We start from the raw sequence: 26,707 nt of genomic DNA, 5'->3' as shown, positions 1-26,707 counted from the left end.
AAATTTTATGCCTATTTCATCTTTTATCTTTATTATTTTCCAAGTGGAAAGAAAACAGTTCACTTTCCCTTTCATGGAATGTTGGAATTTTAAATAATAATATTTTTTGTTTTCTAACTTTCATTTTTGCATGTGTGAGCATGCATAGTGTTATGTATTTGTGTGTGTGTGTGCATATTGTGCATGTGTGTTTAAGTTTGTGTGTATCATATATTTAGGAGATTGGAAAGGAGTTTAAGTAAGTTTTGCCAAACGATCTTGAAACTCCAAGTAAAATGTGTTTTACTCCTGGTTAGTAGCTGATTCTAACTGTAAGCTCTATGTAAAAGGGGAGGAAAGAATAAGAAATGATTTTTGTCAGTGACTCTTCCACTAGGTGTAAGCCCAGAGTGACATCATTTGTTAAAGCAAGCTGTCTGCTTCACCCAGTTAGCATTCCCAACTGTTTCTTTCCATATTACTGGAATGAACCAAAACTTCTACATTCCTACCAAGTTTTTGGGTGATGCTGATGCTGTTGGTGATCCAGTAGCCTGATTTTAAAACTGACCACAAAAATGGAATTAAAATATAAAAGTAGAATCTGATAATTAACTACTCCACGGGTCATAAATGAAAAACTCAGAAAGGATGCCCATAATGAGACCCTGCAGGTAACAGGCTAAGCCAGAAGAGAAGGGGCAGAAACACAGGTAAATGCCCACTTCTGTAATTCCATTAGTTGGATGACAGACTTCCAAAGGATATGATGGGGTATCCAAAAATTTTAAAGACACTGTATTTCTCCTTCCTTTACTATCGGGATTATTAACATCTTGGGGTTTCATAGAAATTTCAGATTTCCAGTAAATCCAAAATGACTAGATTTTAATTTTGTCTTATGATCTGCCAAGACTTTAGCACTGGCTTCTGGGCTTCCCTTAAGAAAGTGGTCCACATGCCACTTAAACTGGCTTCCTTAATTGAAAGCATTGGTGATGCTTCAGGGAATACATGTCTACCATGGGAAGGGAGGAGTAAGCTCATGAGTCTGGTTTAAATCCTGCTGCTTAGATTTGATATGTGCTTTAATCCTCCTTTTACATAGCCAAATATGAAAAAGAAAAAATATTAAAGTCCAAGACTCAAGTTAACTGACCAAAAAGAAACTGGATGATCCAAGAATGGATTAATCAAAACCACATTTTAAAGTGAACATAGTCTCTGAACTATATGTACTCTGAAGACATCTAGACAAACAGGCTTTATTGATAACTGGAAAGAGATTTAAAGGGGGATAGTAAAAGTCATGGTTGCCAATGTCATAGTCCCCAAATTCCATTTATATGGGCAAACAGAACTTCACCATGTCTCTCTTCATCAGTTAATTTTAAACAACCTAATCTGCATGACCATGTCCCCATTTTCTCTGCCCTTCAGTTGGAATACTTAGCTTGTGACCACTACAACATTTTCACCACATCAAAAAGGTCTCACAGGGGACTAACTGGGGACATCGCTTTGGGCTCCTGGGAGCCACTCTAGGTTCAAGTCTCTTGCCAACCCCAAGGTGGCTCCCTTAACTAAGATATGTGCTTCCCTGCTCCCCTATCCAACCTTCCTTTATCCCAATCTTCCTGTTTCCCCAAGTTCTCCCAATCCTCCCCTTCTCACTTTGGGAAGCGGAGGATAGGGAACCTGAAATGACCCTATCCCATAGCAATACTGACGAATATCTTTCATATCACCATAGAACCTTCATCTGGTGATGGATGGAGATAGAGACAGAGACCCACACTGGAGCACTGGACTGAGCTCCCAAGGTCCCAATGAGGAGCAGATGGAGGGAGAACACGAGCAAGGATGTCAGGACCACGGGGGGTGCACCCACCCACTGAGACAGTGGGGGCTGATCTATTGGGAGCTCACCAAGGCCAGCTGGACTGTGACTGAAAAAGCATGGGATAAAACCGGACTCTCTGATCATGGCGAACAATGAGGACTGATGAGAAGCCAAGGTCAATGGCAAGGGGTTTTGATCCTACTTCATGTTCTGGCTTGGTGGGAGCCTAGCCAGTTTGGATGTTCACCTTCCTAGACATGGACGGAGGGGGGAGGACCTTGGACTTTCCACAGGGCAGGGAACCATGATTGCTCTTTGGATTAGAGAGGGAGGGGGAGAAGATTGGGGGGAGGGGGAGAAGAGTGGGGGGAGGGGGACGGAAATGGGAGGCTGGGAGGAGGCGGAAACTTTTTTTTTCTTATTCTCAATAAAAAAAAAAATAAAAAAGGTCTCACAGGATTTCACCCAATGGTCAATCCCCCTTTCCACTGGAGAACTTAGAAGGCGTCATAACTCTAAATGAGGTTCAGGTAAGCAAATAAAATGCTGTGTGCAAAGAGACTGAGAAGGTTGTTTCTCCATTGGCTTAGTGTAGTCTATTTTCCTGAAATGACAAATAAATTTCAACAGTTGCTTGGAATATACAGTGTGTGCTGTCCCTTCTCTGAATTGGTCCGATCAATCAGCTGTTTAATACTCTGTAACTTAAGGGTTAGGATTAAGTCCTTCAGTCTTTCTCTTTTTGTTGCTTTGCATTTAAATGAACTAGGGTCAGTGGAGGGTCATTCGAAGTAAAAAAGACTTGAGCCTGTAGGAGTGAGAGAACCAGGCTCCCTCCATCAAGGGCAATTGGATAACCTCTGACAAAGTGTACTTTGCCTTCATCCCCCACCCCTCCCACATAGCCCTTAAGGCTCTTTCCTTTTACAGAGGTGCTACATCTGGCTTTGCTTTTCTTGGGAGCAACTCTCCTTGTTAGGAAATTCTCCCTCTTAATTCTCACACAGCCATTAGAAATAATTTACCTGCCATGGAGCTCATTTCCCTTGGGATTAGGTGAGAACTAATCTCATGTGCTAAACTGTTCATCAGTGGCTTAATGCACTTCTTAATTTATAAAATGCATGTAAAAAGGTGATTCCTGGCAAGAAGACCTAGTGTATGGCTGTCCAGTGATGGGAATATGGAGAAATGCAGCAAGCTGTTCTGTGGGGAATAATTTTGGTCTCTCTTTCCAGAAAATCATACAAAATGAGTCAAACCTCTATGTACTCAAAACTTAGTATGCTAAAGTTTTCTAGCTTCTGAATAAATGAATAAGGCCTCCCAGAGTCTTCGTGTTCACATCTGAAGTTTAGCTTAGCAGTAGTTCTCAATGGAAATATTTTCATGTAGATCTTGGACATGTGTTTGTGCAAATGATTCCTCCGGAGGATTTTGATGTGCACCCCTATTTAAGAACTTGTGCAGTACAAAAATAAAGATATTATATTCCATTGAAGGGATGCAAGTCCAGGATGCTACTAACTCTGCTTGCATTGTCGCTGAAAGAGTTCATATCCAATTGTTGATTACTCTGGAAAGAATGAAGTACTGATGTTTATCCCATTTTATATCATTCATTCTCCCTCTATTACTGCCTCCTAGTCCCAGGTATATCTGGCACCAGCAATATTGACAGACTTCCCTGATTTCAAATGACCATCACCATCTAATATAGCTAGGACAAATTACCTAAGATTTGACATAATAATATATAACACACGGCCATAAACGTGGTGGAAAATGATTGTAGAAAGCCAGGAACAAATTTTCTTCCCATATTTTTAGATTCTTTCCAGAAAAATCTGAAGAAATTTATGGCAGTCTAAGTTTTTCACTGTACTAAGCAGTATTACTATTTAAAGAGAAAAGAGTCAAGAGAGACGAGGCAAAACAAAAGAATGATCCAGAGAAAGATGTGTGCCATAGGACTCCTGTGTGCCACAGATGGAAGATTCCTTCTTTCCTCCTTGAATTTTGATGAATATCAATAAGACTCCTTTACATAAATTGATTAATATTGTTTACTCATGGCTATCACTCAAAAGATCTCAGAGAAACATTTGAATTACATTTAATTTCCAAAGAAATTATGCTCCCCTGGTATAGGAACAAAAGCTAGTACTATCAGCCTGTGTTAGCATTTTAATGATGGACAATCTGGTACAGAAGCAGGGGAAAAGTGAGATATTTCCCCTTCAGCTCTCTGGAAAGAAGTAGGATATGTAGATGAGAGCTGCCTGCAAACTGGAGTAATAATTAGTATCTGGAAGCCTTGCATGAGTGTACATTAACAAAGAGCATGAGTTTTCTATAAAGCATTAGGTTTTACATCCTTACTTATTTGACTTTAAGCATGGAATTTCCATGTTGAGGGCTTGGACTTTTTATTCATAATTTTTTTTTACAAGACAGGGTTTCTCTGTACTTTTGGAGCCTGCCCTGGAACTAGCTCTTGTAGACCAGGCTGGCCTCAAACTCACAGAGATTCGCCTGCCTCTGCCTTCCAAATGCTAGGATTAAAGGCCAGCAAAGAACTTTGATTCTTCCCAATCTATTTCAGCTTTCAGAGAAGTCATTTTTTTATTTTATTTTTGAGATAATAATGTAATTACATCATTTCTTTTTTCCATTTCCCCCTTCCTGCCCCTCCCATATACTCCTTTCTCCCCCCAAGTTCATGATCTCTTTTTTCATTAATTGTTGTTATATACATATGTATATTTGTATACATATGTTCCTAAACATAACTGGCTCAGTCTATATACTGTTACTTGTATATATGCTTTTGAGGCTGACCATTTGATACTGGATAACTATTTGCATTGCTTTTCCCAGAGAGCCCTATTTTTTCCATCCTAAGCATTCCTTAGTTGCCTGGACCTCTATCATTTCCCCCATCCGCAATGATAATAAAGATGTTGTACAATTTCTAGTATTGTTGAAAAGTTTTTGCAAGTTCTTTCAGGGATAATAACAACTATGTTACATAATGAATTTCCCCATTCCCATTGTTTTGTAAAACTGAGCTTAAAGGAGGTGAAGTGACCCACCCTCTAGCTATTCCACTTGTTAAATTCAGACCTGTGTGATACCAAAGCATGTGTTCCCACTATGGCATGGGGACCAGAACAAATTTAATTACAGAAATAAGTTTTCTGCATTGAATTGGTTAGCAACGTGGAGTTTAATCCAGAAAACAGTTATCTTCCTGGGCAGAACTTCTATCAAGAATATTAGTCTCTTAAGTAGTATACACATCTACTATCTAATTAATTGTGAGAAAGCTTTTCCCTTTTAATCTGTATAGCACAATATCAATAACATATCTAATTTGTTTCTGTTCTGGTTAGCTTCAAAATACATTTTGCACTGGACACTTTGCTGTTGAAGTGTTTGACATAAAATTTATTTTTTTAAAAAAAAAACTTGTTCTAAAGAAAACAATTCTAAAGGAAACAAACAAATGACATTCATAAAACTAATTCATGGGGTTGATATGAGAAAGAAAATTGTTTAATTCCCATATTGTATATAGAATATCTGGCATATAGCAATCAATTAAAGTTATTATGTATTTTTGTCACCTACAAATAAAAACTTAAGGATTTTATCTACATATTACCTTGATAAACTATCTCTACTTTAAATTAATAACTACTTTTCATGATCCACTAGGAAGAAAACTGATGATGTTAGAGAGACCAACAAATGTCCCTAAGATGGTGACATTGCTCAGGGTTCTTTCCACTGGGACTCAGAAATTGCTTACTGGTATAACTAGCAATGCCACATGACCTAGAGAGCTGTTTGGGGGTTCTTCCTAAAGTTAAAGATACACTATTTTTCTGGAGACTGTCAGTAGTAGTGGAGGGAGCATCTCTAGACCATGCTGATATAATTTTAGAAAGGGTGAAGTAATGGCTAGGTTTAAGCAGCATTGCTGCTAGTCTACCTCCATTCCATGCTATACACAAGCTTATTCGCAACCTGTATATGTTTCTGTTGGTTAAAAGTACTAGTACCATATATAGAATAAGTGATTTATCACAACTCAAAAAAATGGACTATATCTGATTGAGTTCTAAGCAACACTAATCTTTGGTGGCCAGTCTGCTTGGCCTCTGTCATAGAATAGATGGTCTTTCAGCAGAAGAAACACCAACATTATCGATTTTTATTAGTTGCAATCATACTAAGTGATTAGACCCATTATGCGGTGCAATGAAGCTGGACAAAGACTGACAAGTTCGCCAGTTCAGAGCCCATCTACATACACAGTAAGAAAGAGAAAAAACACACAGTAACTTAGAACATCTTCAGTTGTCTTAGACAGCCTAGTAGAGTGAGCAGGCAAGTCTTCTCCTTTGTTTGCCAAGGTGAAAACTTTCCTTTGCTTGCCTCGGCCCTTCAGTGAGGAAAAAATTATTCACCTGGACTTAGTGCCCCCTCCAGCTGCCAGCAAAGCAGCTTTGCTATGGAGAGCACAAAAAAGACAACATTTGCTAGAAGCAGGGAGGAGTAGCAGCTGTTTCAGGACTAGAAGAGCAGCCCTCCCCACCCTTTGGCAGCAGTTTTAGTTAAGCTGATTCAGCATTCCTCGCCATACCATAGCAGGTGGGTAAGACAGGGCCCCTCTTACTTCTTAATATAGGGCTAGCGGACAATAGATTTGTGGTTGGCTAAAGCTGGTACTGCATAACGCTGGCAGCTAAAGCAAAGGACTTGCCCGGCTAGACTCTAGTTTCAGATGGACAGCTGTGCTTGGAGTAGAAGTATATACCTTTGGGGCATACTTGCACTCAAATTATGCTCTGTTCCAAAAGATTCAAATTTAGCTGAACGTTAGGGGCCAAATCGGCAACTCTAGTTCTGAAGACTCTTAAATTCCTCTATTCCTGTCCTTTTACCACACATGCTTTCTTTTCTTTCTTTTTTAAAGCCCTACCTGTTCATCAAGGCATTGAAATATAGCATTTAAATAAAGAAAACCAGAAAATATACAATAAACCAACAAATTTGTTTTGGCATACTGCTTCTGCAGAGAAGACTAAAGAAATGATATATATTATCGAGCCCTTGTCCTCATGGCTGTTTTTCAATAAATGTCTCAATTAGGAATCAACGAAGTTATTTAGTTTACCTCTCATTCTGCGTATTTTAATGCAAGTATAAGGCAAGTCCTATAAACCTAGAGACATATCCTCAGGGAATAAATCTTTATTGCTATAACTCATGCATCTAAATTTTACTCATCCATGAAGTGAGTGGCAGTTTCAACAAAAATAACTCAAAAGATAATTCAAAACACCACCAGAATCCCAAAGGCACTAGTATTTGCAAAGTTGAATATAACTACAAAAAAAAAAACTGGTATAGAAAAGCAGGTTCTTTGCCTCCTATAATATTGAAAACATACATACAAGTGACATTATACAGACTGAACAGATTATCTTTAAGAAAATAAATGTACATATGTATACATACATGCATGTAACAATCAATGAGAAAGTGGCCATGAATTTGCAAGAGAGCATGGGGTTATATGGGAGTGTTTGAAAGGAGAAAGGAAAAAGAATTGTTGTTAATTATATTATAATTGCAGAAATAAAAAAGTTAAAAAATATAAATTATCCTATTTTATAATGTCTGAAAGGCCTTATAACAGTTTTAACAGAATTACTGGCATAGCTGTTTTGCCATTTTTTCTAAACATTATCTTGCATAGATTAATTAGCTATGTTTCAATGGATTCTGTAAACCCTCCTCCAACTTCACATACACATGTCATTGGTACTTTCAAATGTGGAGGAAATTGGGGAAGGTTTATCTGTAAAGTTCTGGCTTCGTGCCAGAGTATCCCATCTAGAGGGCATCAGGGAAAGATGCTGACAGTAAGTTATTATTCTGGAATCTTCTTCTCTTGATTCTAGGCATTCAGATTTGTCTGAGAAGTCCCCAAAACCATTTAGGGTACAATACAAAAAATTTATGTTCTATTTTAGTAAGGCTATATATACCAGTTACCAATAAACATATTTAATAATTTCTTCCAAATAACCAGTCACTTAATTTTATTTGTTTATTTTCAATGGTGGTAGTATGTTGTTGTGAAATCAGTTGAAGTGATTCTACACTGCCCTGGTTGGAGTAACCAGGGCCTCTGCACTCTAACAATACCACACTATTCTATTTTCCATTTCAACTAGTTTGCACACTTTTGTTCATGCTGATTATTTCTTCCACAACTATAATTCAGGAGTGGATATGTCTACTTCACACCAAGTACAATATGTTTAAATGAGTGAAAGGGTTATAAATCAAGCATACATAATCTCTCTCTCTCTCTCTCTCTCTCTCTCTCTCTCTCTCTCTCACACACACACACACACACACACACACACACACACACACACACACAGAGTTTGACTAATAGTAGCATTCTGGGACCTTGCAGCTGGAAAAGCACCCAGTAAACCCAGACAAGTTTGTTATCAATGAAGAGAGAGGGAGTGGGAAAGAGAATAAAAGAGAGGCAGAAAGGAAAGAGACCAAAACAGAGTGGGGAGGGGGAGGGACGAGGAGAGAAAAAAAACTACACTACTAAATCTTTTAGAGTTTACTATTTTGAGTCATTTAATTTATTTTAAAGCATAATAAAATTTAGTATAGTTAAGAAGCTGGCGAGTATAGGTAGAAGGTGAAGGGAAGCAAGGACATTTGTATGTTCTTATTTATTTGTGTTTTTCTTCCTAATGGCTGCCAATTTTCCAAGTCAGGAAATATTTATACATGCTCTAGACATCTTCCTGAAGGTATGAAGCTCTCTTGAAACCATCTTATTTGGCCATGCCAACAACACTACAGCAAACTACAGTACCCTGAGAAAAAATATACTCTTTCAAGCTTCCTAAATGACTCATTCAGAAGAGAGTAATAAAAAGTAGAGCTAATATTTCCATCCTTTGGAAATATTTATCTCTACACAGTACCACCTTTTTTAAAAAGTCAGAATAGAAAGTTACTTAGGTGGCATAATTTGAAAGGCTAAGCAGGGTGTCATTAGTCCTTCCCATCAAGGTGCATCTGCAGAGAGCTCCTAATAAAGTGCCATTTGTGAGGAAGTCATTTCTGTACAGATCCTTTAGTGCCAACAGAAAATGCGCTAAGCACTATGGGTATAAGGTACCATGCTTGTTCCAATGAGAATTAAAAAGTGGTTAAAAATTATTTCCTGGATGCACCCCTTCTAAATCATAATCTCTTTGTAAATCTCTTAAGGTAAAATGGAAACATAAATGTGGACAATAGAAAATCAACCAGGAGATTTTCCCTTGTTATTTGTTCTTGATGGCCTTCTCTCCTCACATGTGCAATTAATTTCATTATGCAATCCAGGAGTACAGTCAAAATTTTATAAACCGTATAACTGGATCCCTGCTCTCTATAGAATTTCCCTAGGAGTTTTAAAGACTAACTAACCCTTCGTCATCCACTCCAAGCCTTCTAGCTGGCTTTATATGTCATTGCAACACTGTTTTGTGACAAGGTGGGAAGAATTTGACTGATTACAACTCTTACAGAGGCTAAGCACTAGGGAAATCATGAGCAGTAAGTTCTGTTGAAACCTGCACCCCCATCTGAAGAGACAATATAAGAGACATTTGAAAAGGTACATCTGGTTCTCATCTCCACATCTGTAATGCCAAAGCTTTCCCTCTATGTCCACTTTCTCAACTCTCACCCTCTGCCACTGTCTAACCTTCCAAGCTATGGCCACTTAACCCTTATGTGCAATTTTTTCCTGTCTTTTCAGGGAGAAGTTATGTTCTTTAGCAGAGAAAAGGGTCTCTAAGCTTTCTACAGTCTAATCTTTACACGTTACTAGATGTATATCAACAGATACATTTAGTACATACACTTAAGAGTGTTGATTTTAATTTTATTTTATTAGTTCTTTAAGAATCCCACTCAATGTGTTTCGATCATATCTGATCCCTACCCCAACTCCTTCCATATCCATTCCTCCTTGTCCTACTTACCATCATGCCCATCTTTTAACAAAACCATCAAGTCATGCTAATCTATTATGTGTGTATACTATACTACCTTATATATAATATAATAACATATAGAAATTGCAAAGTAAACCCCAAATTTCCTCAGTCCTGGGGTGTGTGCTCTTAGCTATACTATATTATAGATTTTTGTCAGTTTGTTCATTATGTCTTCCATCTTCTGTGTCCTAATGTGTGAATGAGCAAGACACTCATATCACAGTGCTCTTGTGCGTTAGAAAGGTAATAATTAAAAGTAAGAGCTAAGAACAGTGCAATGTGCTGTTTAGACCTTGAGGTCACACTCGCTAAAAGTAGATAATATTTCAATAATATATTGCAGTGTTTTTCTCCAAGTCAAGAAAAGTTTCCTTCTCTGAGGACTCTTAGACCTGTACTTTTTTTTTTTTTAAAATCATGGTGGCGCTTTTTTGTTTTTTTGCTCTGCACAGTTAATGATTTATACAAAATGTCACTGGCACTGCTTAGACTATAATCAATCTTTTCTCCCCTCAGGGAACTCTGAACAATCCAACCTTCTTTTCCTATTCATAGAGGGACTCTGCCTAAAAAGACAAACTTATAGATGCTTTCTGATTTTATAATACAAATGACACATAAGCCACCACTGTGAGGCCGTTATTTCCCCAACATCTCATTCTCCTCTTCTTTCTCATGCTTTGGTAGGAGAGCACTTTATTATAACATAGGTGTTGCTCATCAGGGGAAATGAAACTGTAGCGTAAAGACCTGTTGGTATATTTTAGTTGCCCTTTATATTGTCTTTAATTTTGCTAATTAAATGTAAATTTTTAACCACTGAAATCACTGAGCAAAATCAATTTCTAGGAGCTTCCACTTTTCTTTTTACACTTCTCAGAGAGTCACAATGACATACTAATTTCTAATCACAAATATTGCACCACTCACAACAGTATCTTAGTTAAAGGTACACAAATATGATAGACTGTTGAGAAGCCCAAAAAACAAATAGGGCTCATTCTTATTTTATTGCATTATTTCAATAATGCAAGTGTTATTTTACAAAGTGTCTATTTAATAAAATGTGATGGTGACCTAGTGAGAAACTGGTAAAAGCTAAAATAAAGCCAAAGGAACTAAGTTTGCTCTACTAATATGAAAATGATTTCTATGGGTATTTAAAACTTGCTCTTCCATATATTATATTGAATACATTAATTATATTTTAGAGGCAGAAATTCATACATGACTTGTTCTTCTCTAACTATAATGTTAATGGCTTCTTTCTTCTTCAAGATTAATTGAGAAACAAAAGTTTTGATAATATGGGGGGAAAACAAGCCTAAAATTCAGAGGCCTAGATCCTTTACCACAGTTTGAGAGAGACACTGCCAAGATAGAAACACAACCTTTTCTCCAAGGCATGTAAGACTCAGTACTTTCCATTAATTTGGTCCTGAGTCTCAATTGACTTGGCCTATGCTGGTCCTTTTCAGCACCATACTACAAATATTCAACCTCTGTTCTCTTAGTGAAGATGAAGTTCTTCTAGTAATCCCATTGGTCAGAACCTTCATTATACTTTGTATATTCTCCTCTTTGGCCACTCTTAATTTTTCTCCCTTTTCTTCCTCTTATTCCTTTGTCAAACGTGAAGTCTCAAATAAACAAAGAAAAATTGTCTCCCCATAGGTTTCTGATTGTCTTATCACATTCTAATGAGCACAGTATATGAGACATAGTACATAACCAATAACATTTTGGAAATTTCTATCATGAACATTTTAGACATTCGAAACAATGCTTTTTGTAATAGAAACACTTAACATTTCTTATGCTGGGTCAGTCTGATGGTACTTGAGAAGGACCAATTCTTACATCTGAGGCAAATCATCACAAAGGAGCAAAGTGACAGAAAGGAGGCAGGAGCAAGGTCCTGCTCCAGAATTGGGGTATTGTCTGAGGAGGACACAATAGCCTGGTAGGCCTATGGTTTCAATTAAGCATCAGCTTTAGCTCCTGCTTCAGAGGCTTGCAATAGACGATAAAATACCCAGCACTGTGTTCTCTGTGGGCACTCAAGTAATATTTGTTGGCTGACTTAATTGAGCTATATTTGCAAAATGGCAAGGATGTGAGGAAACTTTCCTACCTAAAAAGAAAGCATTCACAGTGCTAGACATTTGGTAGGCAAATAAACAGTATAATTTCAGCCTAAAAGGAAAAATATTCATTCTCTCATCCAATAGACCTAGTGGCTAGGCAACTCAAATGTCAGCACCATATTTCTGGAAATTAATTTTAAATATCATAAATTGTATGTCATCAACTTTGAAGACTTTTCTTTCCTTCCTTTCTTTTCCCATTCCTTGCTCTAAATTCAAATGCAGAAAATGCAACTAATAAACCTCACTCTCACCTGTATGAGAAGGATTGCAAAAAGAAGCAATGTGTCCAACAGTGCATATGAAGAATTAAATTTAAGAGCCATGCATTGGATGGTGTTTTTAAACAAGATGTGCACAATAAGTGGTTCATTTCCAGAGCAGAACCAAGTCAGGAATTATTTACTATAATTTACCTGAATTAACCTTCTGACTACCAAGGGGCAGATTTCTCTAAGATCTCCCAAGGATCAACATCCAAGGTAAGCTTCAGTTTCATCTACATAAATTTTTACTATATTTCACATCAATTTTCCTTTGCTTGAAATGGTTGCCTTGAGACATTTAGCCCCTTTTATTGTCTTCCACACGTCTAAATGGTAATGTAGGAGTGGGTTTCAGATGTGAGAAGTACAGTTGAGATCTCATGAAGGCCAATGTCATTTAATTCATTCTGAAAGTCCTGTTGACTGTTTCACTAATATTACATACCAATGCATATTTGCATTCTTCATATTTCTACTGCAATTTTTTTTACCTGTGCAATGGCTAATAATTACTCGGCTAATAATCAAGCCTACCGTGTGGTGAAACAGAGGAAAAAACAGAAAACCACACTGAAGAATATTTTGTTTGGTGAACTAAAACATAGAACTACTGCAACAAATTGGCACTAGCCAATAATCAACTTGTAGTGTGTAAGAAGGCAGAGGGACTACAGGATTGTTGTCATTATTTTAATGATAGTACAACTTGCCTACATTACATGTGGTGTCAGGCACTATGTGAAGTGCTGTATCTCAAAGCTCAAAGCACAAGAAACCTTGACAATTATCATGTTGGAACATTTATATTATTGTTGAATAAATATGCTTAGAAAATTAAGGTGACATGCTTAGTGTAAGTTAACATGCTCAAGTTGTCAGTTTCCCTCCTTCGTCCCTAAAGGGTCTTGGTCTCTCGCTCAGTATTTCATATAATTACCGAGGCTCGTCTGTCTACATTGCTCCTAGAGAAATTTGAGTTTTATCCTGCATCATATTTTTACCATCTCTGGAGAGGTGGGGGGTATCACTCATATGCCATAGTGTGCATACGAAGACTGGAGAACACCTTTGTAGATCTGATTCTCTCCTACCTTCATAACGACTCTGGGAATTGAACTAAGGTCATCAGGTATACACTGTAAGCACCTTTACCCACTAAGCTAGCTTGCCAGCCCATATCCTATTTTCTTTTTGCAGATATACCATCTCATAGCCAAATATTAAATATCCTTCCAATTGAACTTGCTAGTTAGAAGCTATGAGACTAGTAGTTAAAGGTAAAGAGAAAATATCATTTCTAACCCCACTGGGGGAAAGGGGAAGAGCTGTACTTCTCTCTCTCTCCTAAAATGAAGAAGGAAAAGGAAACCCACAATTTCTAGTGAAGTTTGTATTGGCAGGAAGAAGGATAGAGAGGGAAGATAGCTGCCTAATTAGAAGACGGGAAGGTAGAACAGAGTAAAACTCAATCTTCATTTCTATGTGCACAGACCTCAGCAGACAGCTGGAAACCTGTCAGAGAAGGAGGCCTTGGAAACAAGCTGGAAGACATTGGAGAGACTTTTAACCAAAACAAACAACAGCAGGGGATGTGGTTGGCAGTACCAAAAAAGCAAAGGACTCTGTGAGTCACTCACACAGTAACTTTGAATGGTATCATATCTCCATTTTGTTGTATAGGTTAGTTGTTTAACAGGTGGTACTATCGAAGATAGAATAGATGTATATATGTATAATTTAGACATGTGTTTTATCTCAAGCATGTAATATTATAGACAGAAAAAATCTAGCAAAAATATAGAGTAGAAAAATTACCCAATATCTTACTAAACTAAGGATTATTCAGTATTTTTCATCTGCATATTTAGTCATAACCATAATCAAGATGTAATTGTAATAATGACTATATCATTTTGTTCTGTCATTTTACTAAATACTGCTTTACAATACAGTGAAATATCAAGCATAAGGTTATTCTTTCCATCACTTTTTTTTGTATTATTTACAATGTTACTGAATTTTTCTTTGTGGAAATAATTGTAGCAATAATGACAGTAATCGCCGTTTTAACAGAAATCTACCATATGTCAAACGTTCTATAAATACTCTTTCTAAGTTGTATTCAAGTCTGCAAGGTAAGGAGAATGAGCTCTCTCTTATAAACAACAAAAGAAATGTGTAATCGCAGGTTAAGTGACTGATTCACTGTCAGAGCGCTAAGCTCTGAAGTAGATCTGCCTGGTTCAATGGTGCTGTGTCCTCACCACAATAAGCCAACTTTCCACTGCAGGGAGTATCTTTATTCGTCTAATTTGGAGTGTTCAATTATACACTTCTAAAAGCAGAATTATTAGTGTAAAGAGGAGAATCACTTTAAAACTGATGAGCACTTACTCCATGTTGTTTTCTATGAGGGTAATATTACTGTATCTTTCTGCAGAAAGAAATTAATTTGAGATATAATAAAAAGGGATAAAGTCATGTGTGAGTGACAGAAAGACAACTTTATGTTGTAAATAGAGCTTTAGTCATCAATGTCACGAAACTGGGTTCTGTTTAGAAAACCCAAGAATGAGAAATATTTTTTTACCTCTGGATCTCAATAGGTTCACATAAAATCTACACAATGAATGACTGCATCCTGAGCTCTCATTAAAAGAAATTCAGGCAGACTGCTCGCTTTGGATTAGGATATGAATTCCAGAAAGAGAATCACTCCTAGCCTAACAGCAAGAAAAAAAATCAAACAATCTACAAAATCACACTTTTTTAATCTAGAAAGAAGTTTCAAAGCAGTCAACAAGCCTTAAGTCTGAAGAAAGGCGTGGACTCACCTATGGCCGCAGGGGGAACAGACATACATAGAAGCAGACATGAAGAAGTCATGTGTTTGTTAAGTGAATTACTAAAGGCCACGCACGAATCTGCAAAAAATCTCAATAAGTGAGATACGGGATGTAATTGTAGACATAAAGGCATCTCTGTGTAGATTTATGGCACAAACATAATGAAGGAAGGTGCAACCCTACTAGGATGGGGCAAGAAAATGAACCACACAGAAACACACACACTCTCTTTCTCTCCCTCCCCCCTCATATACACAAGACTTCAGAAACTATGGAAACCAGATGGAAATGGAGGAACATGTTTATATTGCTGAGAGAAAATGTCAATAGAGCTCCTATGGCTGTAAATATCTTCCAGAAGTAAAGAAGTCATGCATTTCATTAGTCGAAACCTCAAACTATAAGGGACATTAAGGCCTTCAGTCTTAAGCTCTTCATACCAGATACAGAATTGAATTTTTATAAAGATATAAAAATTTTAGAAATGACTAAATTAAATGTTAATATAAAAGGCATTATTTTTATTTTGTCTAAGGAACTTGACCATCCAACTCCCAAAAACAATAAGCATAGAAACAATGAATATATAAATAAATTTATAGCACAATAGTAATTATATGTAAAAACAAAATTCATAATAATCATAATCATCGCACATCATCTGGTATACCACACAGCTGAGTGTATGAGCATTCCTTGACTTTCATTAATATAAAAACTATATTAAAGTCTTTATTGTGGTGATAGCTATATGACTATAAATATTTGTTTAAACTCATGAGTGAATTTTATTAATTTTATACTAAACCCGGAGTTGTTTTTTTTAATAAATTCTCATGCATAACATACCTTTTTTTTTTTTTTACCTTTTTGACTGTTCTTCTGGTCAAGACATCACAGCTCTGATGTCCTCTGATGGATGTTCAATTCTTACCTTACTTGCATCATTTGGTGATGGAGGAGTTGCTATACTTCTTAGTCAGAGGAATTACAAATGCATATATACATATATACATATGTCTCAGGAACTAAAATATCTATAGAATACACATATTCTAGATGTATCTGCCACAAAAAGGTATTTTGCTGCCCACGTCTATGGTATTTTATCATTGTATCAGGAGGCAAAAGTGAGAATATTAGCAAGTATGAAATAAAAATTAGCATAAGCAATATACTTGGCTCTGTGCCATTATTACTGTCTGTAGCTAATCGATTCTGTTTATTTGAAGAAAAGGAAACTTTTGTCCTTTTGATTATCACTCTCTCTGTTTTTCTTACTTGCTAAGTTTCTCTCTATATGTAGGGCTTGCCAACATTGCTCTTGGTACTCTGTGGAATGTACTTTGGTGAAAAAATTTAATAAGCATCTATCACTCCAATGTGGGTAGATAAATTAGAGAAGAAGCCTCATGCCCTTCTAGAGAGCACCTTTGTGTCAATGGGAAAGATGTTTCCTTTAGGTCTATATTAGGACACTGCGATCAGTGGGCAGTAAGGTTACCTAGTAGGGACACTGCTATTGGTTTTAAGGGAAAGGCCTTAGAAAAAGAAGTGCTCCCTTGTGCACAACCTTATATTTTATAACATATGATAGAGAAATAGAAATTTACCGTATTTTTGAGTACAAGAAGCAGGCTGGACTAAGGTGACAAGGCTATTTGCAAGTCTTTATTATTGTCCTACCCTGCTGGAATGTCTTAATATCCACCATGACAGCACTTCATTCTTTATCCTCCTGATATCAGTTTTTAACTCTTTAGGAGTTAGGTCAGCATTGATCCTTTAATCTAAATGAATTTTCATGTTTTATCTATCTATATTGCCAGGAATTTTCTAACAGTTAATGCATGACAATTAAAATTATAAAGCTGTCTGTTTACTTATATACTATATGTGGGTGTTTTAAAAAAGCCTCTCTACATATGCATACTTGACATGTTTCAGTATTGTAAGGCTCAAAAAAGCAGGACATACCCTTGTTTCATTCATTAGTTCATCCCAAGAGATTATCATAATTCCTGTGACATACTTAAATGTTTAATATATAATTATTAAGTAAGTGTAGCACACAAACCCCCACTGAGATTGAGTTTCTCTGTGTAACAGGCCTGGCTGTCCCAGAACTCATTCTATAGACCAGGCTGGGTTTGAACTCACAGAGATCCGCCTGCCTCTGCTTCCCAAGTAGTGGAATTAAAGGTGTGTACCATGGAAAGTGTAGCATTTCTTGAGAAATTAGCAAATTTTACACATTTGCAGACTCGTGTGCATTAATATAGAAAATTAATAAACTTTGCCTATCCATAATAAAACTTTGAATTTAAAATTGAATATAATAACTAAAAGTCATTAATACATATTATAAAACAAATGATATTATTATTTTGGCACATTCTATTTGGTTTTTTCCCCTTTCAGTCGAAGAGTTTTATTTTGCTTTTAATTTTGCATCTTATGTTCGTTGTTTCAGTATAGATTTTTCAATCCGTTTTTGCATCAATAAACAGTAAATTTTTAAACCTCATATTTTAAATTGATTAGCCTATCAGATTTATGAATTGTACTTTATACGCTGTATTTTATTTGCATTGTTAGGGTTTAACTCACAATTGCTGTTATTAGAAAATTAAGCATGGATAAATAACCTAGTTCCACTTACCAAATAGATTCTTCCATAAGTACCAAGACCAATGGTTTTATCTAGTGAGAATATTCCAGTTGGATCCTACAAAATGTAGAACAAAAATTATCAGTTTTCTTGGAAAAAAACTGCATTGTTCCTTTAGAATTTATAAAACAAAAGACCCTCCCTAGAACATATTCTTTGATGAACCCACGTCCCAAAAGAAATAGGTAAAAATGTCCTTAGACTGAGTGTAGTCACTTTTACACGCATCCTCATGGATTATGCCTTCATGGATTATCTTCCTATTTACCAAAAACATGGTTCAATAAATTTAATTTTCTTAATCAGAAAATCAGAAAAGCAGAGATTTTAGAAAATTTTGTATGAATCATAAGTAGATATCAAGTCATGCATAGAACGGTAGAGACATTGGCAAATACTTGCAAATCCAGAAAGTGTATAGAACACAAATATTTAGTGATGTTATAAAATGATGTTATAAAATAATTTTATCACTATAAAAATGCAAGATAAAAAAATAATAAACAGAAAGCTACTTAGTGTAAGAAGCATCCACGAAGAAAGTCATAGATTTCTTAAGATTAGTATGATATTTACCTGGTCTAGCAAAACTGTCAGGCAAATGACAACTCTGGCTCAACCTTAGTCAACACGTACACACAAAGCAGTCACAACAAGGGAGTTTTAGCTCCAGAGCTGCTATTTACTAACTATACAACTCTGGGCAGCTTATTTATTCTCCTGGTTTCCTTTAGCCCACGTGGAAAATAAAGGCATTATGTCCAGTGATTTCTGAGTTCTAATATTTTATAAGAAAAAAATCAGGTTCTTTGATCCTAAAATCAAGACATTTCCCCAGTATTGACAAAAACATTATTAGAGCAGCAACCCAGAATCCTACTTCCTTAAAACACTCATTGAAGTTGATATCACAATAAAGTCATGATTATAAGCAAGTAAATCAAGGTACATCTTCCTATTGAATGTTTAAAAAAATGTTTAAAGGACAGCTTTTAGTATTTGAGAAGTAAAGTCTATCTCTTATCTAGTATAACTCTCAGCTTTTTCTATGACTCTCAGCAAGGTTTATGGGGAAGAGGTGAATGACACAGGAGTTAGTAAGAACCAGCTCTTAGGGACTATCACTTTAGCATATTTCGTTCAAAGAGATCATTGAGAAGCTTTTTTTTTACACCATTAGCAATTCAAGAGAAACAACAACTGTTCACTTTTTTAAAAATCCATTAATTTATTTATTCATTTCCTCTCTGCTGTGTGTGGACATGTTCATACATGCCACGACACAGAGATGGAGGTCAGAGGACAACTCCTGAGGAGTCTGTTTTTTGACCTAGTAAGTTCCGGGGACTGAAGTCCAGTCTTCAGACTTGGGGGCAAGCATGATTACCTGCTGAGTCATCTCCCAGGGCCAGGTTCCTTCTTAAAACAATCAAGTTAGCTAACTCCTATTGGGTAAGCCATCTTAGACAACTCTCATATTGTCTGTCAATATAGCTGGTATCTCTGAATTTTCAGAAAAAGTCAGACATTTATTTGATCCTATTTCTGCCTACAATAATAAGCATGTCTTATAGTGAGATTTTGTCAGATGTCTACTCAGAAAAAGAAAGTGAGGAGCTGTAAAGTACAAACCCCAGAACCCTCATTTTAGCTTCCTTAACATTGCCAGAAATCTGTTTTCTAGTCACTGACAACGACACCATCTTAATTACCCTAACACTAACTTTAAATAAAATAATACATTCTTAAACTTCAAGTTTTAAAAGCATATCAAACTTAGTGTTCCTATGTTTTAAGGCTAATGTTTTCACTTAAGTTTGTTAATCCATGTCTCATCTGCTTTACAACTAAATGCTAACTAAATTCAGGTAAAAAGAGGGAAAAACTGATTTGTAAATTAATACTTCAGTCATTCCACTTTTATTTTGGATTATAAAATAAGAAACCCAGATTCCTAGATCTTCTCTCAAAAAGTGAAATTTAAAAAAGGGGGGGAGGGGTCAACTTATTTCTGAGCCAGAAACCACTAGGCAATTAAAAAAAAAAACTATTTTTCACATATTTTGACATATTCAAGTTAAAATCCCTAACTGAGTTGCCCTTAGAAGCTGGAATTTGAGAGTTGTTTCTTCTGAAGGCAGGAGGAACTGGAAAGACTGAGCACCACAGGGGCTCACTTTCTTAAGGGTGTGTGGTGGAAGGGTGCAGAAGAACCACTAGAAGGCAGTGTTTCCTGGTCAAGGAAGACAGTCCTAGCTTGATCAATAAAACTAAATGCGCCTATACAAAGGGGGAAAGAAAAGCAATTCATGGTCAACACAGGTAGCAGAGTTTCCAATGTACTTCCGTTCACTAAAGGTTAGGGAACATGTTCCACGGCTTACACAGCAAGGGTGGGAATAAACACTGGGGGTATAGAGATATGGCAGAGGATCTCTTCCACGTGTTTTAATGTTACAAAAAGTGCTTTTAAGAAAAGAACTTGTGGGTAGAGTTCCTAAAATGTTGGTTCGAATGAGCTAAATACTAGAGCAAAACTCAGAGACAATGGCTAGGATGAGCTTCACAATCAAATCAGAGCTTAGAGAAGAAATCCTTTATAGATGGCTACTTTGTAATCCATGGCTTGGCTATCTATTCCCTCCACAAGATTCATTTATAAATCTTGTTTAAAAATAAAGAATCCTTAGGCTAGTGGGAGATTATGAAATCAGAATTCCCTTAAAAGGACAGACAGTTCTTTTAAGATACCCAGATGATTCTCAATTCATGCACCCTGTGTGTGCACTAACATGAGGACCAGAACCTGCGCCAGGACAAGGAATGTGGCTCAGAAAATAGATTGAACCACAAGGTCAGGCCGAAGCAGTATTCTCCATGTAACGGATGCTATGCTGGCTGTTTCAAACCTGGTGCCCTCGAAGGCAAGAACTGGTTTCCACACAGTAGCTGAGGAACTTGGTCAAGTGGGAAGCATCTCAGGACTGAATGCAGAACTCAGGCTTTGCCTTCTTAGTGAAGAGTGGGGAACTGGATGTTATAATTAAATCTAAGCCTAATGTATTTCAAAGATAGCCTTTGGATCACGTACTATTTCGGATCACTTCTACCACTACTGTCCTCAAAGCCTGTCTAATCCTGACCCCAATATAGATTAGGAGTACACATGTCAGCGTCAAATACCAAGGGCAAAGCCACTAGGAATGTCATTACCATACTGGGCAGGAAATGCTTGGGGACAATCGTCGTGAGAGACCAGCTAGATTTGGCGAAGAAGAAGATTGAGTTATGCAGGCTTACTTGTCATAATACATATATAATAAATTATAAATTAATCAAAATGTAATATACAATTCAGTTATAAACACATACAACATTGCAATTATCTCTGCAAAGAAAACATAAAATCACAAATCTCTGTACTTTTCTTCTCATATAGGAAGTATATATTCAGTTAAAAATTGGGAAAAGTTAGAGCAGGTCATTAAAAAGTGTGATTATGTGGTGACCCATATTTACTACCAGTACATAGAAAATAAAGGCAAAAGAACTTGGAGCTCAAGAGCAGTGTCAGCTATAGAAATAGTTGGAAACCGGCCACGGCTACACGAAACCCTGTCTTAAAAACCAAGAGCAAATATGATTGACTGATAATTGCAATGGCTTTCGTATTTTATGTCTCTAAGGCCCTATGCAAAAGGTTTGATAAGTACACCAAAACAACATTTACGATTGTGAAATTTATATAATTTTTCTCTTCTACTTTCACTACTGATTAATGTTTCAGTATAAAACATTATCTAATTAAAAATACCACATAAATTTATATCACTTTTGGTTGTTTTGTGTCACAAAGAGTCTTTTTGGAAGCTCAGGCTATTCTAGAATACTATGTAGCCCACACGAGCCTCCAAGCCATGGTCCTTCTACTTCCATGGCTCAAATTTCCATCTGTTTCTTAGATTCTGAATGGTACTCCTGTACAAGCTTATACTCTCTAGGGGTTCTGGTTTATGTTCATTTACTTGAACAATCACAAAGAGTATGTAATGTATAAATACCAAACCTATATTTACTTGTACTTCTACACTCTTAAAGATTTACATATACGTTTATGTGTGCCTGTGTGATATGGGAATGGGACCCAGGGCCTGTGCGAGCCAGGCCTGCACTCTACAGCTCAGCCAGGCCACACCCTGGCCTCCAAGATTCTTTCTGATCACTCTGGCCTTTCAAGGTTTGAATCTCTCATCATTATCTAGCTGTTTGCAAACTGTTTCACTTAGCAGGAACATATGCCAATATTCTTCTGTCCTTCACATGTGTCCTATTGAAGATAACTATTGCAAGGGACACTCACTGCTCTGTGCCCTTTGCTTTGCTTGGTCAGGTCTCTCTGCATCAAACTGCAGATGTCTATCTAACTTATCAATTCATCTATTCAGTTACTTACAAAGTCTTCACAATATAAGTTAAATGTGAAATAAACATTAAATGTAAAAAAAAAACTACACCTCAGTGACTGAAGAAACTGCAACTTTCCATCTCTAAACATCTGATATAAAGACAATACTGAAGAGCATGCCACTCCTCAGCTATATTTCTCTTCTTGGAATTTAGATCTAGGGAGAGGGGAGAATTACCCATGATTTGCTCAGATAGTACAGAAAATTACTCTAATATAAAATTCTGAAATATAAGAATTTTCCTAAATTGAACCTTCCATGATCATTTAAAATGAGGGAAAATATCATTTTTACCCTATTTTTTGTGTCTTTTCCATATTCCCCAACATTACAAATCAAATTTTTTTCTTTTTCTCCTGTACCCATTACCACCCTCACCCAATCTTGAGAATACTAATCTTGTAGTGAACTATAAAATCAAGATTTAAGCCTTTTTGCTTATCTCATGGACTCCCATTAGATCTTTATGTTCAAAGCCATAACCAGGTGAGTGAATCCAGGGAGTTTATCCCCATTGTTTGTGGGAATAGCACCTTTACGGTTTCTGCTATTGTTGTTCTTGGAGTTTGGAATTCCCTGTGCTATCATTTCTATCCTCAATTTGATCCTTTTCAGAAACCAGTTTATTTCAGCTTGTCCATGTGTGCTTTCACACCACGTGGACGCACGCGTGCGCGCGTGCGCGCGCGCGCGCACGCACACACACTCTCTCACACACACACATGCACGCAAGCGCGCGCACATGGAGCTGAGGAGGCAAGGAGGTCACTCACGGGCTTTAATCTTAGTTAGAATCAAATCAACCTTAGACTGCATTGAAAAATTCTGCTCAGAAGGCAATTCACCAACGGAAGCCTCCATAATCCAGACATCTCATGTGTCCGTCCTGGAAAAGAAGTGATTTTAAGTGTATGTGGGATGAATAATGGTTTAAGTTTTTTAAATTCTTTGATCTTATTTTATGGAGTTGCAACAATAACAGCAATTCTAACAATTGACATGTGACGGTTTTGTATTGAAGCATATTCTTTTACTGACTGATAACAGTTTGCTAAAATATTAGCCATGTAGATCACCTCCTCTCACCACAGACCACACCACATACTGTGAAATTATTAAAGGAGGCCTTGGGAGTGGCCCATTTTTAGGGAGTCAGGTATCTGCCATCATTAACAGCACGTAGCTTTAAATGCCAAACATTCACAAAATTAATTAAGTCACGATGACTTTGAATAGTCCTATAACCTCACGGTTAATATTTAGCTTTTCTCAAGGCAAGGAGGCCAATGCCCCGAACTCCACATGCTTGGCGATCATTCCAACACAGTGCCTGGTTAGTTCCCCTTTGGAGAGTCTAGCAGACGTTTGCATTCAAGATTGGGTGCAAGTGAAATGCCAATCTAAAAAGGGAACTTGAAAAATGGATTTGGGTGGGATCCAGTATCAGCCAGAAACCAGATGCCAATGAAATAAACGGTGTTGTTACAGTAGTAAGCCTGTTGTTTGCGATGGCTTTAATGGCTCACCAAGCAGTTTCAACGGGACACGGAGCAAAAGGAGACCCTGCACATGATAACCACAAACAAAGAATTACATTTCATTATCTAGCGGACATAATACATTATTTTAAAAATTAAAAGGCCATGTTCAGAATTCAGTTTGTATCCAGGCGGCGTCGAGTTCTTTTCGCTCCAGCAACACTAAGTCGAGAACATTCTCCTGGTAAGAGTAAAGTTTTAGAAACTGCTACTATAGTGTGACTACGATGCTTCATTTTTTCTAGTGCTCATTACTTTTTTTTAAGGGCGTCACCCACAGGTAGAGCGATCTCTTCGGTGCGGGGCGGGGGGGGGGGGGGGGCAAAGGAGGTCGTCAGCCACTTGTCCGCTCTAGGAACCCTCCTATTACAGGTACCCGGGCCTGCTAGACAATGCTGGCTCTAGTTAAGAAAGGTCCCACCCTTTAGCACCCACTTCTTTCTCCCCAACCTCACCCTGTCCCTTTGATTTTTGTGGCCTTCACCTTGGCCAGGAGCCCAGGGGCGCTGATTCCGCACAGGAGCTTCTCTGGCCCATCCTGAGCCACGGCCCGTCGAAGTCCTGGCCTAGGCACTGGAGGGTGTGGGCTTTCTTCCCCGGGCTCTGCAAGCCTGGGAAAGAAGCGCACAAGAAGGGCGATGGCCTGGTGTCCTTTACTTACCGGTAAATGGCCCAGATCTGTCACCTCCTTGTCCCTCCAACCCCCTGGTCCAGCCATGACTTCGAGAAGAACCGGAGCAGGAGACCCAGACGGAGTCCAAGCAGGAGCGCTGGGACCGAGTCTCTGAGTTGAAGGAGGAAGAAGAGTTTAAGGGGGTCCCGGGAAGGGAGGAGGGGATGGGCGAAAGGAGAGGGGAGGTGGGTTTGTGGCGTGGGAGAAGAGGGGGAAAAATGGAGTGGCAAAGAACAAGCTTAAGGGAGAAGGAAGAGGGAAGCTAGGAGTTTTCGAGAGGCGGGAAAGAAAGTTGGGCTAAGGGCAAGAGAAGAGAGCTCCGGCGTCTGTCCGTCCGAGAGACGAAGAAGCCAGAAGGGTGCTCCGCGGCGAGAGCGCAGGGCGGTCCGGGCAGGGTGCGCCTTTCAGGGTGAGGAGGGGGGCGGTGCAAGGCCAAGGGGCCCGGAGGAGCTCGAAGGGGATTGGTGGAGCGTCACGTCGCCAGGTGGGCAGCCGCGCAGCGGGGAGGCGAGCCAGGGGGGCCCGGGGGCAGAGGGAGCCTCTAACGGTCTTCGGGCCGGCCCCTAGCCGCCCGCACCCCGCCCCCGGGTCCTGGGCTGCGCCTGCCGCCCCCGCCCCCGCCCCCGCCGGCCACTGTTCCACAGGAAACTTTTGCTAGGCAGCTGCCAGCCCCGGAAAACCGGTCCCGCTCAGCGCCGCTCCCAGTCTGGGCCCCACAGCCCTGCCACAGTCCAAACAACCCGCACCGTCATCTCCCCCGAAGAAACATTGTAACTTTCCTAGTGGTCTGAGTTCTCTAGCTCGCCCCCTCTCCCTTAATTGCTCCATCGATTAAAGAAGCAGAAGAAGAAGAAAAAAAAAAAAAGAATCAGGAAAGAGTGGGAAAGGATTCGCTCATCCGTTTAGGGAGCAGAGACTTGGGTACACACTAGTGCGAATGGAGAAACTGAGTCCCCAGGGCTGCTGCAGCTTGATCTTCAAAGCCTTTGGCACAGAACAGGACAGAAAGGACAAAGTTCCTTAGGTCCCCCTGGAGGCATCTGCGGCTCCAGCTCCTCTAGCCCGAAGGCTAATTGGCGTCTGGCGGAGGCTGCTCAGGCAAAACCACACCTGTGAACAGGTGTTTGGGTAAAGAGACACAGACCCACTGTCAGCAGCCCTGACTGTCCTGTGGCTCCAAAGTTTGCAGGCTTGGAGCTTACTGTGAGCCCAGAAAGTTTCTGCTTGCTTTCCAGCCTCCACTTTCCGGCCCGGTTTCATTCATTCACTCATTCATAGCAAAACTTTTAAGAGCTCCGGAGCTGTGCGCCCCTGTTTCTCCACAAAGCGCAAGGAGGTTGACACTTGGTTCCTGCATGGCAAACTTTAATAAGTTGCCTCTTCAAGCATTTACAGAAAAGGGAGCCGATGCGTAGAACTAACCGCATTCTAATGCTCTTGCGCACTACAAAGAACACTTCAGAAAATGCCCTGAAGCTGCTTACATTCCCCGGAGCGAGCTTACTGTGCTTAGAGCACCAGAACTCCAAGTCGCGATGCTTTTAGGACCTTGTTTCCTGTTTCTTTCTTTCTTTTTCTTTTTTTTTAAAACGAACAAATTTTGTTACCTATCCTAGGAAGATTTATACGAATAATTCCCCCCCCACACATACACACACACTGTCCTCGAATCTGTCATTTCTGACCCAGCTTCTGAACTTTTGTAATTGTTGTTCTTATATGCTAGTGAATTTTGTTTATTTTCTGACTGTTTCAACGCTAGAGTTTGACTTCTTTACGATCCTTTATCTGAGAGTCTCCGTGAGGTCTGTAGTGGCTACAGTTTATCCAAGGAACCCAGTCTAGCTACTTAAAGATTCTCGGTTAAAGGCTACAGAAGCAATCAACCACCTCCTCCCTCCTTCAGAATAACAAGCCTGGGTGTTCTAAATGAAATCTTCTAAAACCAAATATATACATATATAAATATATATGTAATTACAGAAACTACACTATCAGAGAACTCAAATCTTGACAACCCTGCCACATAAAACCCTATTCCTTTAAAACAATTTAATATTTCCTGAGTGACCAGCAAAATGCTTATGGGTTTTCCTAAGTGGAAGTAGGAAAAATAAAATTTCAGAACTTTAAAATGGAAGATTTGCAGCTGATCAAAAATTACAACGTTGTATGTATG

The 26,707-nt window shown here is 38.4% G+C and overlaps 1 protein-coding gene across 7 annotated transcripts in view; it reads right to left on the bottom strand.

The window, feature by feature from the left end:
• Window positions 1-24,929, bottom strand: part of Nrk (Nik related kinase) — a 101,160-nt gene extending 76,231 nt beyond the window's left edge. For 2 of the 7 annotated variants that reach the window (XM_050124123.1, XM_050124124.1), the window contains exons 1-2: window positions 24,517-24,923; window positions 17,843-17,908 (exon numbers count right to left, since the gene is read on the bottom strand). In XM_050124123.1, coding sequence (XP_049980080.1) covers window positions 17,843-17,908; window positions 24,517-24,573 — 123 coding nt within the window. In that variant the 5' untranslated portion in view covers window positions 24,574-24,923. Of the gene's footprint in view, window positions 1-17,842; window positions 17,909-24,516 lie in introns of all 7 variants that reach the window. The other 5 variants (XM_050124128.1, XM_050124126.1, XM_050124125.1 and 2 more) reach the window with 5 other exon arrangements.
• Window positions 24,930-26,707: the final 1,778 nt, after the last annotated feature.

Source organism: Alexandromys fortis, unplaced genomic scaffold, assembly GCF_014885135.2.
Source record: "Alexandromys fortis isolate MF-2015 unplaced genomic scaffold, M_Fortis_MF-2015_v1.1 scaffold_205, whole genome shotgun sequence".
Lineage (NCBI taxonomy): Eukaryota > Metazoa > Chordata > Mammalia > Rodentia > Cricetidae > Alexandromys > Alexandromys fortis.
The sequence above is the reverse complement of the archived record's forward strand: the minus strand, read 5'-3'. Positions and strand labels throughout refer to the sequence as shown.